Source organism: Scyliorhinus torazame, chromosome 5, assembly GCF_047496885.1.
Source record: "Scyliorhinus torazame isolate Kashiwa2021f chromosome 5, sScyTor2.1, whole genome shotgun sequence".
Taxonomy (NCBI): Eukaryota; Metazoa; Chordata; class Chondrichthyes; order Carcharhiniformes; family Scyliorhinidae; genus Scyliorhinus; species Scyliorhinus torazame.
In genome coordinates this window covers 299,235,369-299,252,765 of record NC_092711.1, presented here as the reverse complement: position 1 = coordinate 299,252,765, position 17,397 = coordinate 299,235,369, and the positions used below count along the sequence as shown (strand labels likewise).

The window sequence follows — 17,397 nt, the reverse complement described above, 5'->3', positions numbered from 1 at the left end:
GGTGCAGCACGCTGGAAATTCAGCCGCTGTTGTGCCAGTGAACATGAGCTGATTCATACAAATGCTTCACCTTCCAGGACACCCGAGACCCCACGCGACTGGGAGATACAGAGTGGAATCTTTGTGTTCTGAGGTGCAGGTGGACGACGCGAGCACTGAAGGTTTGATTATGCACTGTCAGAAGATCAGTGCTGGCAAGAATGCAGCACAGCGCGCAGGTAAGACAAGCCAATCACGAAACCGTCAGGAGCAGGAGTTGGCCACACCCCTAGCCTGCTCTGCCACTCAACACTGGTTGAGCTTCTACTTTAGCTCCAATTTCATGCCCTAATCTCCACATGGTCCAAGAAACATTACAAGCACTTCAAAATGGGCATTCCGATGGTCATTCCAAATGGTGCAAAGTTGTCTACATCAATCAAGTTGCACCCTTGGGTGCTTCCTTACAATTGTGATTCTGATAATATTCAGTGCATACATTCGATGTGAGTCATGTGACCCAAGGGTGTTCTATACAATCCCACTCCCCTCCGTTCACGATGGTGGAAAGGTCAAACTGTCAATGATAACATATTGCCACTTGGTGGAGTTATCCAATGACTAGTGGGTATCCTGCAGCGTTGCTCCTTGGCGGATACACTATTGGCTTTTACAAATTTATCTTATTACACAATAATGTTTTTTTGGTGAGAGTTACTGGCTCATAATAGCTTTTCTTATCTAACCATATTTGAGCAAATTAGCATGGATATTTTAACAATAAACAGGTGCACCTATGGACAATCAAGATGACACATTTGCATGTGTCACAAGTTGAAGTGTGGTTGATGCTGCTCTTTATCCCTTGGAATCTTGTGGAAAAGAAAGTTTATATATAGATGGTTAGACACAGAAATGTCATACTGTTCTGAGGGGTATACATACGACCCCATTGGGGCTTGGTTGGTTACGATCGTGTTACTCTGCCCTGCATGCTCTTCCTCCTCCTTACAACCTCACTGTCCTTCTCGAGGGCTAATAGGAACGTGTAATAAATGCCAAAGAAAGCCTCAGGGTGGGGGCACAGTGGTTAGCACTGCTGCCTCACAGTGCCAGAGACCCGGGTTCAATTCCGGCCTTGGGTGACTGTGCAGAGTTTGCACACTTTCTCCCCAAGTATGCATGTGTTTACTCCGAGTGCCTCTTTCTGCACTGTAGGGGACTCTATGGCACTCTAGGAAAACGTGCTGAGTTAAATGATCTTAAATGAGCTTTACATGTAGGCGCAACATCTGGGCTGTGTGCCTTTGAGCTGATGTAAGGGAAAACCATTTAGTTGTGAGTGTCATTCAGTAATATCTGCTGGAAAGTGCATTTGTGTGAACATTGATCAGGGGAAGATCATGCTCAATATATGACGAACTGTTCAATAGCCAACTTCTATTGGCTGCCAAGGCACAGACATGAGGACCAGCTGTTTTAGCCAGGTTCTGGAGGTATCGTGAAACCCTTTGAATTGTATTGGAACAGGGCTCAGCATCTGCTGAAGGCCAAAGGAGAAATTATATTGGGAGAAGCTACAGGTGGCGTTGTATCTGGCTTGCAGTTTTCTGTTTTTGTGATGCGGTGGAAATGCAACTGAATATAGGTTTCTGACCACCACCAGCCAATGTAACTGCAAAATGTCACTTCAGCACAGTTAGCCCTCATGTCCTATTTTCACACTCAGGACCAGCAGATGTGGTTCCGCCTGAAGAAGCACCATGGACCTTAGGATCATGTTTTGTGGCCTATCTGTCTCCGCCAGGATCTCAAGACCAAGGCAGAAGGTAAGCTTGGGAAAATTCCCTTCCTGTGGGAGAGTACATCGGGATGACATTGCCTGGTAGAGGCAAATTAAACTTGTGACCCAAAGTAGTTGGTAACATGTATTACTCGCAACCATTAAATCACTGAGGGGGTGTAGACATTGATCAAATGGGATTTTAAAAAGCTCATTTGCATGGAATTGCACCATGAACAGAATTAATTTTCCATCAAAATTCTTATAGGCCTTTAATGTTATTGGAATGCTGATCTCCCAGTGCGTTATGCTGTAATACTATTAATGTGTACCTGTTTTAATAATAACCCTATTGAAGTAGAAATGCATTTCATTGCCTAGGCACCATTGAACATAATCTAACTGACAAGTATATGGAACCCCAAAGGCATTTCAGTTCCACCAGCCAACACCTGTGAGAGACCAGAGACTATCTGTGGAAAAACAAAGCGAAGACCTGAGGCACAGCTTTCCCTGTCGGCTTCTGGGGCCCTGTCCTCAGGCTCCAATAAGGATCAGTAACCTGCACTGTGTCGGGAACGTTCACTCACCTGGCTCGAAGGGCTGAATTGCCTACTTCTGCTCCTTGTTCCGATGTGATGTTCTCTAATTGGCCTCTCAGTGGCTCGGGGGCAGACTCTGGCCTATTAAGGATGGTGGGTGGGCTCTCTAAACTGAGGACTAAAAGGAAGCTGTCAAGTGCTGATTAAGCATTAAAAGAGGGCACTCAATGAAGGAGGCGCCCTCTCCGACTATTTTAAACACAACGGGCTGGATTCTCCAATTTTGTGGCTATGACCGGAGGAAGAGTCTGGTCTTACGGTCAATACGTCGAGTGTTCTCTGCACCGATGCTCCGTCCGGCGGGGGCTAGCAGCCGCGCCACATAAAGTCCTCGGCTTTACCTCCAGAGACGGACGGAGAATGGGCGGGTCTGTGGCCGTGCATGCACAAGGCATGCAGCGGCCCTGCCGTATAACATGGCGCAGGCCACACGCTGACCCGGCCTGCCAGAAAATGCCTCCACTGTAACCCTCCTCACCGCCCTCCACCAGTCCCCCCAGCCTCAGCTGAAGAACCCCCTGCCAGTGGTATGGCTCCCCCCCCCGCCCCTATAGAATCATACAAGTGAAGAAGGAGGCCATTTGACCCATTAAGCCTGCACCTACCCTTCGAAAGAGCACTCTACTCATGCCCACCCAGCCTTATCCCCGCAACTCCATGAGCTAATCTGCACATCCCTGGACACTAAGGGGCAATTTAGCATGGCCAATCCACCTAACCTGCACACCTTTGAACTGTGGGAGTAAACCGGAGCACCCAGAGGAAACCCACGCAGACACGGAGAGAATGTGCAAACTCCACATAGACAGTCACCCGTGGTTGGAATTGAACACGTGTCCAGCAATAAGTCTCAGGTGATACCCGTGTCCAGCAATAAGTCTCAGGTGATACCTGTGTCCAGCAATAAGTCTCCGGTGATACCTGTGTCCAGCAATAAGTCTCAGGTGATACCCGTATCTAGCAATAAGTCTCAGGTGATATCCGTGTCCAGCAATAAGTCTCAGGTGATACCTGTGTCCAGCAATAAGTCTCAATGGAATATAAATCAGGTGACTCTGGGACACACCTTTTGGACTTGGCTTCAGGAATGTCGTAAAAGCCACAAAGAATAAATGGGAGTTTTTTTAATCATTTGAATCACTTCAACCAAACAAACTGGAAATAAATATTGAAGTTACTTTGTCAGATGGAATGAATTTAGTTGTTGGCCTCAGTTGCCCTGCATTAAATTCCATTCAAAGTCAGATCAACTGATCTCAGTTTGTGGTTAAGAGAATGTTGTTCTCATGCACAACCTTTAAGATAATCTACAGAGATTCCATGTGAAGCCTTTCATAGAGCTGCCAGGATGTCCAGCCTCTTGGCTACTAGTACTATTGCACACAATATGTCCACACAAAAATAATATCTGCACAGAGTTTCATCTGTTTCTCTGATTTAGGTTCATCGGGAAGGCCGATGGTGGTCCGTCTCAGGGGAAATAATGATTCCTCTTTCTATATCACCACCATTGCTAACAGTCCCCTCGATTTGCCCTCATCTTTTCAAGCTTCAAATTCCCTGGGTGCGATGTACCCGCCGCGTTGTGCCTGAATGGGAGCGCGGCGCGGCTGGTAGATGCCAGGAGAGGCCTCCTGCAGGCTTTCCGACGGCCAGTATCGCCTGGCAAGATCGACGCAGACCTCGCAAGGCGTTGCAATCATGGTCCTGCCCACAATGTTCGTCTACAAAATTATGAGGGGCGTAGACAGAGTGGATAGTCAGAGGCTTTTCCCCAGGGTAGAGGGGTCAATTACTAGGGGGCATAGGTTTAAGGTGCGAGAGGCAAGGTTTAGAGGAGATGTACGAGGCAAGTTTTTTACACAGAGGGTAGTGGGTGCCTGGAACTCGCTGCCGGAGGAGGTGGTGGAAGCAGGGTGAAAGCAGTGACATTTAAGGGGCATCTTGACAAATACATGAATAGAGGATGGGAATAGGGGGATACGGACCCAGGAAGTGTAGAAGATTTTAGTTTAGACGGGCAGCATGGTCAGCACAGGCTTAGAGGGCCGAAGGGCCTGTTCCTGTGCTGTACTTTTCTTTGTTCTTTGTTCTAATGGGCGGTGCCCACGTTCCAGGGTGGCAGGGTAGCCTCATCGGGTCGAGTGTAGGTTTCTGCTCGCTATCACATTTCGGTGCCCCAATTTCATGGCCGCGTCACGCTTAAGCGGGAGCACGACGAGGCCATTAAATCTCGGGAGAGGCCAGAATCAAGAACCGTGCCAATCGGTTTGCTCCCAATGGCGAAATCGGGACCTCGCCCGAGCGTGGTGAGGAACCATTAATCACCACATAAGCCCAATCTCCATACAATTAATAGGAGCGACCACCTATCCAATCCTGTAATCTAACCGACTCCCAACAAGTGGTCACACGGTGCAGATTAGTACTCCTTTTTTAAAACCTGAACCTGGCGGAAGAGCTGCTGCGGGACCCGAGGAGGTGAGTAGCCATTGTCGCTCACCGGCAAAGAGCCCGGGGGCACTGCAGCCATGTGGCTGAAGGCTATTGCTAATACGGAGTTAGCCATCGTAGTTAAGTGAGCACTTCACACACCCCAAGTGGATTTCTGTGGTAGGCGTGCCCTGTAACATGTGGGAGTTATTGTCTAGTATCCCAATCAGACCATGCTGCCTGGACACTGAGAGGCAGCACCTAGGATGCAGCCATTAACATCTGAGCAACCAGGGGCTGGGCCGCAGCACTGGGGACATCTCCGCAACTAGAGGGTGGGTGTGTGCACCGGGGAGGGGACCAGTGCCCAGTTTGGTTAACGTAACGTACAGGTGTCTGGGGTACAGGGTCTGGGGTCCAGTGAGCAATCACCTGATGAAGGAGCTGCGTCCAAAAGCTACTGATTCCAAACAAACCAGTTGGACTTTGACCTGGTGTTGTCAGACTTCTTACTGAACTTCAAAGGCGCAGGATCATTGCAGGGCATCTCACTAGCTGCAGCCCACAAGTGAAGTCACAGATGCCCTGGTGCCCGGGCAGATAACTCCATCGACTTTGACAACGACCAAGCCCAACAAGATGCAAGATTCTCCGTCATTGCCGGGATGCCCCAGGTCCAGGGGGTAGTGGATGGCATGCATGTTGCCTTGCTCTCACCGACCCACATCAACAGAAAGGGATCCACTCCCTGAACATCCAGCTTCTGTGCCACCACCACCTGAAGGTCATGCGCGTGTGTGCCCGCTTCCCAGGGTCTGTGCACGACAGTTACATCCTGGGGCAGTCAGACATCCCCGGCCTCTTCGGACCACCCAAGAGCACCTGTTGGCTCTTGGTGGATAAGGCGTACCTGCTGAGAACCTGGCTGATGTCGCCAGTACGGAGGTCGGTGACCGATGCAGCAAATCGATACAAAAGCCCATGTGGCCACCTGGGCTGTCATTGAGCAGTGCATCGAGCTCCTCAAGATGTGGTTCCAATGCCTCGACCACTCTGGTGGTGCACTGCAGTAATAATAATAATCTTTATTATTGTCACGAGTAGGCTTACATTAACGCTCTAATTAAGTTACTGTGAAAATCCCCTAGCTGCCACACTCCGGCGCCTGTTCGGGTATACGGAGGGAGAATTCAGAATGTCCAATTCACCTAACAGCACGTCTTTTGGGACCTGTGGGAGGAAACCGGAGCACCCGGAGGAAACCCTCACAGACACGGGGAAAACGTGCAGACTCCGCACAGACAGTGGCCCAAGCCGGGAATCGAACCTGACACTCTGGTGCTGTGAAGCAACAGTGCGAGCCACTGTGCTGCCGTGCCGCCCATACACCCTCCAAGGGTCCACCCCCTCGAGGGTTGCCCACTTTGTGGTGGTCTGTTGTGTCATCCACAACCTGGCACAGCAGCGGGGCAACATGCTGGAGGTGGAGGGAGAGGAACATGTGGCCACCTCCGAGGAGGACAAGGAGGCGCCGGGCCAGGAGTGGCTGGAGGACGAGCCCAGGAAGGACCCTCAGGACCAGCCAGAGGATGGAGGACTGGCAGCAGCGGACGGAGTCTGGCAAACCTGGAGGGCTGGGGAGACGCTCATCTTCGCCCACTTCACCTCGTCCATCATTCTGCCTCTCTCTCATCCCACCCATCTCTCTGCAGTCACGCTCCCCCTCACAAATCACCATCCTTTACCATCCCAGGGTCTGTGTAACATCATTCTAGGGTGATAGGGTGATGGGACTGTCAGCGAGAGGGTTGGGGTGGGGGGTGGGGGGGGGGGGGGGGGGCGGTGATGATAATCCGCAGAGAGCTGAGCGCTGGAAATTATCATTCAATGCCATAGTTTTACCCCTGCCTGTCTGCTGAGTGTTCGCTCTCAACCATCACCTGCATGTGGTGTGCCGAGGTGGGGTGAGGTTGGGAGGTGGTCGAGCAGGAGCCCCTGACCGGGAAGATGGGGCATGGAATTGGTGCTCAGCCCATGTTAGACCACGGAAGGCTAAGCATGTCAAGGATCAGTGAGAGGGTACTGGATAGTCGGGGGTCTGGGGGTTATAGCCATCTCAAATGGCCACCTGCAAAGGACCATGGGAATTATGGCCAACCCAGGTCTCAGACAGACTCAGAACTTGTGTGTGTATTTGCAACCCAGATAGCTAGACGCGATCGAAACCCCCGCTCGTTTGCATACTAATGGCCCATTTCCCCAGAACAAAAGAACTGTACTCAGGTAACCGATACAGGTACAGACTAATCGGCGCCACTCCCTTTACTCAGGGAGCCCAAACAGCCAAGGTCAATGACCGCTAAGGACACACCCAGCCATCAAGGCACCTGCCCCTTTATTGGCCAAAATCGAAGCCTGTCGAATTATTGGGTCCAAGTTAAGGACCACCTCAAAGAGCAGGAAATCCCAGAGGGATAAGAAGAGACACAGCCATGTGCTCGGTCTCTCTTGGATCCGGCCTATGCCAACCCAAGTGCAACATAACGACCAGACAGACAAGTTCAAGACCAACGATTGCTACCAGACGGATGAGCCCAGCAGAAACAGAGACACTTCTTCCACCCAGCCACGCAAGATCCAGACAAAGGCCTTGTCCATCTGCACAGAGCCGGTTGCCCTGAAGTTAAGTATAGGTTATTGTAGTTGTTTAGGTGTAGTTTAACTTGTAGTGTTTTGTGGTGCGTGCCGAAGTAATCCTTGTGTGTAAATAAACCATCTTTGAACTTGAACTGACTAACTGGTTGTGTGGTCCATTGATGGATATCCGGTAAAGCCTTGTGGTGGTATCATTTGATACCTGGCGACTCTAAAGAGCATCATTATTAATTGGCAACATTATTGGTGCCGAATTGGAAACATTATTGGCGACATCTGACGGGACTCAAATTAGAAGTGATTTTGTCACTCCAAGAGAACCCACAAACCTTGAAATCCAATTGCGTGAAAGAGAAAGAACCACAAGTGCAAGCCCATATCGACCAAATCACCGAATTTTGGAAGTGTGTACTAACCTGCATGCGTACTAACAGGGATATAAGGTAAACTCGTTAGATTGTGTCAAAACTATCGGGAGTATTGTGAACCGGAAAATAGCCTAGGCCATACCCGCTGTTCGAACACCGCCTTATTCCCCCTGTCCCAAAATAACAGTAGGAAAACATAGATTAATGGTAGGAAAACAGAGATTAACGGTAGGAAAAATGAGATAATACTGGCAATGGCCACAAAAGCGATGGAACGTTTAATGAACCTCCAGGAACCCGAGGTCGCAGCGACAACAGAGCAGAGCAGTGCCCCATATGGGAAGAGGAATTGAGGAAGTATTTGAAGGGGAAAGGATGGCCCCTTTGGTCCGAGTTTTGTTCAAATGATGAGTGAGGTCCAGGAAGCATAGGACAAACCCGGTGCGACAACCTAACCGAGGTACATAAGAAAAACGCAGCGAGAGTTCAAAAGCCGATGGCAATGGTGTCCTGTTTGGCACAGTTGTGAGGCACAGAGGAGGTCGTGAGGACGCTCCGCAGGCAGCTAGTTGAGAAAGAGGAGAAGAATGAGGGAACAATATTGAAAGCGAAAAGATTATTGAGCAACTCCGGGGTCAGTTGGCAGATAAAGATAAAGAGATGGCTGATGTCAAACGGGTCCACCAATCTTGTTTAGTTCACCTGAGCAGCTTTCAGACCCAGTACGATAAAGCCGACCAAGATACACAGCGCGCAGTCTTGATATGAGAAGAGACAGAACAGCAGGTAGCACAGTTAATGAGTCAATGCGCGGATTTAAAGGCAGCTTTACGAGTGCTCCATAGCTCCACTACAGAACAAAGACAGAGCACAGTAGACCACGTGAAATGTAGGCAAAAAATAGAGAAGTTGCAGTCACTGCTTTCAATGCAAAACTGATTTAGAGATACCTTTTGACAAAATTTAGATGAGGAAGGTGCCCCCAATTGGCAAGAACTAAATGAAACCGCCCAGAGATATGTGGAGGACACAGAAAATCACAATAGAGCCCCCCATTCCCCGAAAAGGAAAACACCTGCACCACCGACTGCACAGGCAGCACACACCCCAATGAATCCGGTCACCACACAGCGCAGTTCATCGGATCGGGAGGAGCCCGATTGCGTTTACACCACCCCATTATCCATCACCCAATTGAGAGATGCCTGCGCTAAAATTGATCCATTCGAACCCACCGCAGACCCGCAAAATTTAATTGAGAGAGTACGCCAGCAAAAGGTTATGTACGGTCTAGATGAAAGGGAGGAAGTTAAACATATAGTCATGAGCCTTGACCAGTCCGTCAGCTCAGCTTTACCAGAACCCCAGAATGTAGGAGGAGGAACCCTACAGGAGATGAAAACAGCCATTTTAGATGCGATCGGGTACAACAAGGGAGACCCCGTAGAAGGTTTGAAACATTGTAAGCAAAGGAAGGGAGAGCAACCGACCACATTTGCAGGTCGCCTTTGGATCCATTTTCAAGCAGTATTTGGGGATTTGAACCGCGCACACTTAAATGAAGACGACACAACTAAATAGGCCCACACTTTAGTCTCCCACGCCACAGAAGCAGGTCAAAAGGCTTGTGTGAATTACGACCCCGCAGACTCCTCACACAATGAAGTTTGGGTTTTAAAGCGACTCTCCAGAGCTTGAGAACAATCTCTACACTGGAAGGCAGATCAAGAACAGGTAGAAGCAAATATGCACCCAGTCAGGACTAATCAGGACCCAGCCTGGGTAAATGAGGGCAGACATAAAGGACAGCACCCCAGAGCACAGGCACCACCAGGTTGCTATAATTGTGGACACATGGGACATTATGCCCACGAATGCCGACAAAACCCCCCAAACCAGCAACGCCACCAACAACCAGGCCCCCCTCCCTGGAACAATGTTAGGCCCATATATGTTGTTAGCGCCCGTTCAGATAATTCAGCAATCAACACCACAGATTGGCGGTGTTTGGACTCCCCAACTTGGGTCTGCGACACACTCTGGGACAAATCAGGCCGACCAGTAGTCACAGGCACAGTCCGGGGACATCCAGTAGAATTTCTTTGGGACACAGGAGGGTTCCGCACCACTTTAATCTCCTCCACAATGTTCCAGCATGACAAATGGCCCACCACAGACACCATCACCCTTCGTGGATTTACCGGACACGTACAGCAGGGATACATCACAGCCCCCGTAGATATTCAGATAGGAACCAAATGCACCAGACACCCCGTTGTTTTAGTCGACTTGCCCCAAACAGCCGAGCACATTCTAGGAATCGATTTTATGATCTCCCACACCCTCTCCTTTGATCCCGTGAATAGATGTGTATGGAAAATGGGCAAAACAGCGAGAGCCCCCGCTACGCTCACAGTAGGGGACTATGAACATAGGATTTGCTCAGTAGGAGACTATTGGTTTGATCTGCAAACAATTAGTACAGACCAGACAATTAGAGAAGTCCTCAGGAAACATAAAGCTTCCTTTGTCCAACACAAACACGATTGTGGGAAGATCCCAGGAATGGTCACAATTTCAGGTCCCGATCCTAAGCCACAGAAGCAATACGGTTTCCCACAGCAAGCCGCTGGCGAGATTTCAAAAGTCATTAATAGCTTATTAGATCAAGGAGTAATTTGGCCGGTAGCCTCAACAAATAATGCCCCAATTTGGCCCGTAAGAAAACCTGATGGTTCATGGCGATTAACTACCGAGAACTTAACAAGGTAACCCCTTTAGCAGCCCCCACCATTGCCACGAGTCCCGAGACCATGCTCAAGCAGGGAGTACAGGCAAAGTACTTCACAGTGCTGGACATCAGCAATGGCTTTTGGTCCATCCTGCTAGACAAGACCTGTCAATATAAGTTCGCGTTCGGATTTCAAGGGCAGCAGTATACGTGGACATGCCTCCCGCAAGGATTCCACAACTCCCCCTCCATTTTCCACCGACAATTGGCCAAAGAACTTTCCAAATTTTCCCGCCCTGAATGCCTGATACAGTATGTGGACGACTTACTCCTACAGATGGGCACAAAGGAAGAGAATGTAAATCTTCTTTCGGAATTATTAGGTCTTTTGCAATCCATTGGATGCAAGGTCAACCCCAAAAACGCCCAGATCTTAAAAGAAAAGGTCCTTTATTTAGGCACCATTATCACCCACGGGAAGAGAGAGATCGAACAGAAGTGAGTTGAGTCAATAGTTAAATTGCCCCTGCCCCACAATGTCACTGCACTCCGGTCATTCTTAGGATTAGTTGGATATTGTAGGAACCATATAGATGGTTTTGCCACAAAAGCAGCCCCACTCTCAGAGCTCCTTAAAAAGAACGCCCCATGGGAATGGCTTCCTCAGACACAGGCGCCATCGATGAATTAAAATGCGCCCTAGGCACAGCCCCCGCTTTGCAAGTTCCAGACCCACACTCTCCCTATGCCATAGAAGTAGCAACCACCGACCGAACCCTATCAGCAGTACTCCTACAGGAAAGACATGACCGCTTAGGACCCGTAGCCTATGCTTCACGAATTTTGGATCCCGTAGAGCAAGGATTTACAGTCTGCGAACGGCACTTAATTGCAGTCTTTTGGGCAGTACAGTATTTTGCATATATCACAGGCCTTAACCCAGTAACAATTTTAACCGAGCACACTCCAACGTAGCTATTGTTAGATGGTGGGTTAAAGGACAGTTCAGTCAGTCAGGTCAGAGCAGCTTGCTGGACACTGTTGTTACAAGGAAGGGACATTACAGTCAAATGTATAAAGACCCACACAGTTCTAGCAGACAATCTTCAGTATGCAGGGACCCCACATGAGTGCCAGATCTTAGCAGCCCAATACCACACAGGACCCTTTATTCCAAGGTCATTACACCCACGAGCAGGCAGTAAAACACACACATAGACAACGCTTCAAAGATTTATGTAGACGGTTCCTCCACGATAGAAAATGGAAAGAGAATAACTGGTTGTGGAATTTATGTAGAAGACGCACAGGGACGTGCATTAGAAAAAATATCTTTAAAATTGCCCGGCCACCTAGGTTCACAAGCAGCAGAATTAGCAGCCATGGCATATGTAGTGCAGCACCCCGATTCCTTTCCAACCCCCGCAGACATGCATTCGGACAGTTTATATGTGTACAATAGCTTGACAGAATTCCTGCCCCTGTGGGAATCTCGAGGATTTGTATCCGCTGATGGTAAACCCCTACCCCCAGCCCCAATGTTGAAACACATTCTTAGGACAGCTAAAGACCGCATGTACGGTATTATTAAAGTGAGAAGCCATCATCGTTCCTCCCCACCCGGTAATGTAAAGGTAAACGCCTTATCTAAGTCACGATCACGCCACGGTCACTTTTGTCAACCCCCCGAAAGTGAACCGATACACACAGTCCAGGTTTCTCAGACCAATATCGAGGATCTATCCCAGCCCCAAAAGGCAGATGACACTCTCAAACAAGTTTTAGACGGTAACGTCCCAGTCCCCTATGACAAATGCAAGGACTCACTGACGGTACAGGACTGTATAGTTTTGAAAAATGGAATTTATGTGGTCCCCACCCAGGACAGAAACCAGATAATTTACCAGTTTCATGACGGACATCAGGGGATAGACAATACCAGTGCCCATTTAAGACCTTTGTGCTGGTGGCCCGATTTAAAATCCGATGTAACACATTATGTTGAGAATTGTTTAATCTTTGCACAGAACAATCCTGAAAGTACTCCAAGAAGGGACAATTGAGACACACCCGACCTGTTAATGGCCCTTGGACAAATTTGCAACTCGGTTACATTGGCCCCCTCCCCCCTTTTGCAGAAATGGTTTCAAATACGTATTAGTGGTAATCGACACCTTTACAAAATGGGTAGAAGCATTTCCCTCACGGACAAACACTGCAAAGGCCACAGCTAAGATTTGACCCAACAGATATTTACACGCTGGGGACTCCCCGCAGCATTGAGTCAGACCAAGGTTCCCATTTCACCGGCAGAGTAATGCAAAACGTTCTAACAATTTTTGGAATCAAACCAAAGTTCCACATAGCATATCACCCCCAATCCAGCGGTATTGTTGAACGCATGAACCGCACTTTAAAAGCAACCATCAGAAAAATAGTGCAACAAAATAACACCACATGGGACACAGTTCTCCCATTCGCCCTTATGATTATTCGGAACACAGTATCCAGTTCCACAGGTTTCACCCCCCACACTCTCATGACCGGACGACCCATGAAAGGAATTGAATATTTATTAGCTCTTGATTTGGCAAGCCCCACAGTCACCGCCCTCACCCATGAAAAAGCGGTCCAACAAGTCACAGACAATATTAAGGCAGCACAGCTCACTGCAGCTGTCCGACTAGGCGCTAGAAGGAAGCAGAGTAAAGCCTGCTTTGATTAAACAGTCCACCCCATCGAGTATACATTCGGTCAGCAAGTGATGGTTTCCCTGTACAACCCCAGTTCGTTCCTCTCCCCCAAATTTGCAGGACCCTACTCCATTTCGGACAAAGTAAACCCCTCTGTGTACAAGATAACGTACCCCAATGGTAAAACTGGTTGCTTCCACATCAACCAGCTCAATGTCTATGGAACCCAATGTTTCCACTCCCACCACATCTCCCTAGGAATAGCAGATGATTCCGCCCCGCCCATCGAAAACCTAGTCCAGCCCTCCCCCAGCCCTGACGCACGTCCACGCACACAGACCCGACCTTGTCTCCGCCCACAGGTACGACCTTCCACCTTGAGCTTGACTCCGACGACAGTGCCCGCCTCCCCGAATTGACCACGATCACTGACCACTGGTACAACCTCCCCGGCCCCAGTCACTCCAGCCCCCGGTACCACGACCAAGACATGTTTGGCCCACTATACCCCCTTCCACAGCCACAGCCAGAGCCACCGCCACCGCCCGACAACAGTAACTTGCCCTTCATTGCCACCGCCCCTACGCCTCATGACAAACAAACCCCTTTTTGGCACCGCGACAACTCTTGTAGACTGGTAAGACATGATGATTCAGATTCCATGACGGCCCAGGCGGCCACGGCACAAAAAAGGCATACACGAGTCTGGCAACCGGGAGATGGTGATGATTCAGATTCTGACTCCCGTTACGGCAATCCTTTTACGACGCTCTTTGGTACAGAACCCTGAGGTGTCCAGATGATGAGAAAAAGGAGCCGCATAAGAATTACAGTGTCTTACTTCCTAATGGAGCCTGCCTGCCTTTTTATTTTTCTTCTTTCTTTCTTCTTGTTACATGGTTTTAATTAATGTCGGCCTGACACCCAATTTCTTGATACTCTTCCGACGCCATTTACTAACCAATGGCCGTTAAAGGAACAATTGTTGGATCTCACATGTCTTACAAATTCTTTTCACTCGTTTAGGTCACCCAGGTAGGGAATAACAGCACTAATCCCCGCCCTGCCTGAGGGCCCCAATTGCATCCGGTCAGTTAAGCTCGGGTAGTGGAGCAACGGCACTGATCACCGCACTACCAGGGGATTCTACCCATTCTTGCCCTGCCGTCGCCCACACGCACCTCATGTTCCCATCGCTTCGAGTACTCTGGAATGGTTCCTTTTACACTCTTCACTGTCTTTGGCATGTCTTAGTTTTCCCTTCTCTGCTCTTTCATTGTGGTTTAAAGAATGCCCTTTGCCACAGTCTGTACACTCATCCCTTTACCTTCCGCGCCCCTCTGGTAGTTCCCCACCTGCTATTTACACGTTTGACACACTTGGTTGCCACATGTGCTGCTACACGTGAACTACCTCTGGACCCTGGGACGACAAAACTCTATAAAACTGGCCGCCCTAAAATTCGGCTAGTTAAGATGGGCCTCAGCCATCACTGGTTGCAGTAAAGGAAAGACTGGATGGAGAAATTGTCCGCACACTCCCCGCATTCACCACCAGCTGCGAGAATCTCTGCACTTACAAAGAATTTGTTTTGGCAATGTATTGTCTCTCAAAACTTTGTTTAAAAAAAAAAAATCAGGGAGTCACACATGGTGACTATTCTAATGGGTAATTGAAGTTAAGGAAAGAAAGACAAATAAACGAGATATTAACCGAAGATAATAACATATTATGCTTGCACCCCCAGGAATATATGGAAAACGGAAGACAGAAGACAAGATGAAGAGAGGACTGATGACCTACATTGTGATCTTTGCTGGACTCCTACAACTGCGCGCGTTACAAGCCTCTGTACCACACACCACACCAGCCCCGAACACCACCACACAACATGATACCCTAGCCCGGACACCACACCACATAGAGATAGACACTGAAACCCCTACTTGGTGCGAAAACATTGCCAAATGGTACCCCCTTTCATACACTATAGAGGCCCTTCTGGTAATTGTAATAATCTGCAGTGTCATCCAGACACTTAGACTCCGCAAATGGCGAAAAAGAGCCTCCCGCTCCCCGATATATACGCTCCGAGCCCCCTTCTTTGGAATTCGCCCAACTCAACAAACACTGTAATCGCTGATAACAATAAAGACGAAAACCTCTGTAACTTTGATAGATTAAGTAGAAATGTGATGCTGCTGTTTTGTATTGTACAAAAGTTCTTTTTGATATTTGCCAGCAGCATGAGAGTAGCTTAGATAGTGATAGTTAGATGTCCCCTTGTGCGATTAAGTTAAATGTGTAATAGTGAAATGTTTCATAGTGACCCGTTAGAAATTATTAATGTATGATGTGTTAATAAAAATGTGAGGTAAATGCTCCAAAAACATAGGACAGAGTAGTGTAGAACCTGTCCTTGACCAAGGGTAACCGGCACACCATGGATGGATAAGGGATCAACAGTGTGATCCACCATGCTTCGTGTTCAGAAACAAGAGGGCGGGATGTAGCCATCTCTGATTACCAACTGCAAAGGACCATGGGAATTATGGCCAACCCAGAACTCAGATAGACTCAGAGCTTGTGTGTGTATTTGCAATCCAGATAGCTAGACGCGACGAAACCCCCGCTCGTTTGCATTCTAACGGCCCATTTCCCCAGATCAGAAGAACTGTACTCAGGTAACCGATACAGGTACAGACTAATCGGCGCCACTCCCTTTACTCAGGGATCCCAAACAGCCAAGGTCAATGACCGCTGAGGACACGCCCAGCCATCAAGGCACCTGCCCCTTTATTGGTCAAAATCGAAGGCAGTGATCGAAGCCTGTCGAATTATTGGGTCCAAGTTAAGGACCGCCCCAAAGAGCGGGAAATCCCAGAGGGATAAGAAGAGACACAGCCATGTGCTCGGTCTCTCTTGGATCCGGCCTATGCCAACCCAAGTGCAACATCGCGACCAGACAGACAAGTTCAAGACCAACAATCGCTACCAGACGGATGAGCCCAGCAGAAACAGAGCCACTTCTTCCACCCAGCCACGCAAGATCCGGACAAAGGCCTTGTCCATCTGCACAGAGCCGGTTGCCCTGAAGTTAAGTATAGGTTATTGTAGTTGTTAGGTGTAGTTTAACTTGTAATGTTTTGTGTTGCATGTCGAAGTAATCCTTGTGTGTAAATAAACCATCTTTGAACTTGAACTTGCTAACTGGTTGTGTGGTCCTTTGATGGATATCCGGTAAAGCCTTGTGGTGGTATCATTTGATACCCGGTGACTATAAAGTGCATCATTATTAATTGGCAACATTATTGGTGCCGAATTGGCAACAGGGTGAGGGGGTAAGTGAGTTTGTAGGGGGTAACGGCGGTATGGGAGGAGTGGGGTGGCATCATCAGGATAGTGGGGCAGTTGTGGACACTTTCATTCACCATTAAAGCCTGTTGGCCTCGAATTGTATGATGCATTCAGTTGCAAGTCCTGCGTGTGGAATAGACAGTGGTAGGGATGGGTCAGTTTGTTTGGCATGGACAACTCTCTTTTAACTGGTTATCTGGTTGGGGGGTGTGTGATACTCAACTCTGCACTGTGCGCCAACCTCCCTGATGGTCACCGCTTGGTCCTCAGCCACCCCGACAACCTGCAGGGCCCGTTTGTCAGAGGGGGCGAGGACTCTGATGTCCGGCACCCTATCGCCAGGCTGGGTCCTCTCCCGCTGATTGTGGGCCAACTTCTCCTGCAGGAACACAGCGAGGGCATCGTTAGCCTATTGTTCATTGTGGGGGGGCGGCTTGGGGAATGTGGGGGGTGCTTGGGGAGATGGGATGGGGGGAGGTCGGGTGTCCAGTGCAAACTCATCCGAGCGGCCCTCTGGAGGTCGTTGACCTCTTTGCGGCACTGGGTCCCGGTCATCCTCGTGATGCTGCTAGAACTGAAGGCCGCTGCCACTTCCTCCCAGGCGGTGGTAGCTGCCATGTGGCTGACCCTCCTGGACCCCAGGGGGAACAGGGTATCCCGCCTGGCCTCAACCGCGTCTCGCAGTCATCCCAGATCGGCGTCGCCACAACGTGTGGCTGGTCTCCATGGCGTCATAGTTGCGCGCGGAGTTGTGTTGGCTGTGCAGGAGCGGTTTAACTGCTGCTGTCACTTGTTA

General features: G+C 49.2%; 1 protein-coding gene across 6 annotated transcripts in view; it reads left to right on the top strand.

Annotated features, from left to right (window-relative positions):
- Positions 1-17,397, top strand: part of eda2r (ectodysplasin A2 receptor) — a 68,693-nt gene that overhangs the window by 25,667 nt on the left and 25,629 nt on the right. For 4 of the 6 annotated variants that reach the window (XM_072505804.1, XM_072505801.1, XM_072505802.1 and 1 more), the window contains 2 exons: positions 78-218; positions 1,709-1,808. In XM_072505804.1, coding sequence (XP_072361905.1) covers positions 78-218; positions 1,709-1,808 — 241 coding nt within the window. Of the gene's footprint in view, positions 1-77; positions 219-1,708; positions 1,809-2,143; positions 3,606-14,991; positions 16,447-17,397 lie in introns of those variants that run through there. The other 2 variants (XM_072505803.1, XM_072505805.1) reach the window with 2 other exon arrangements.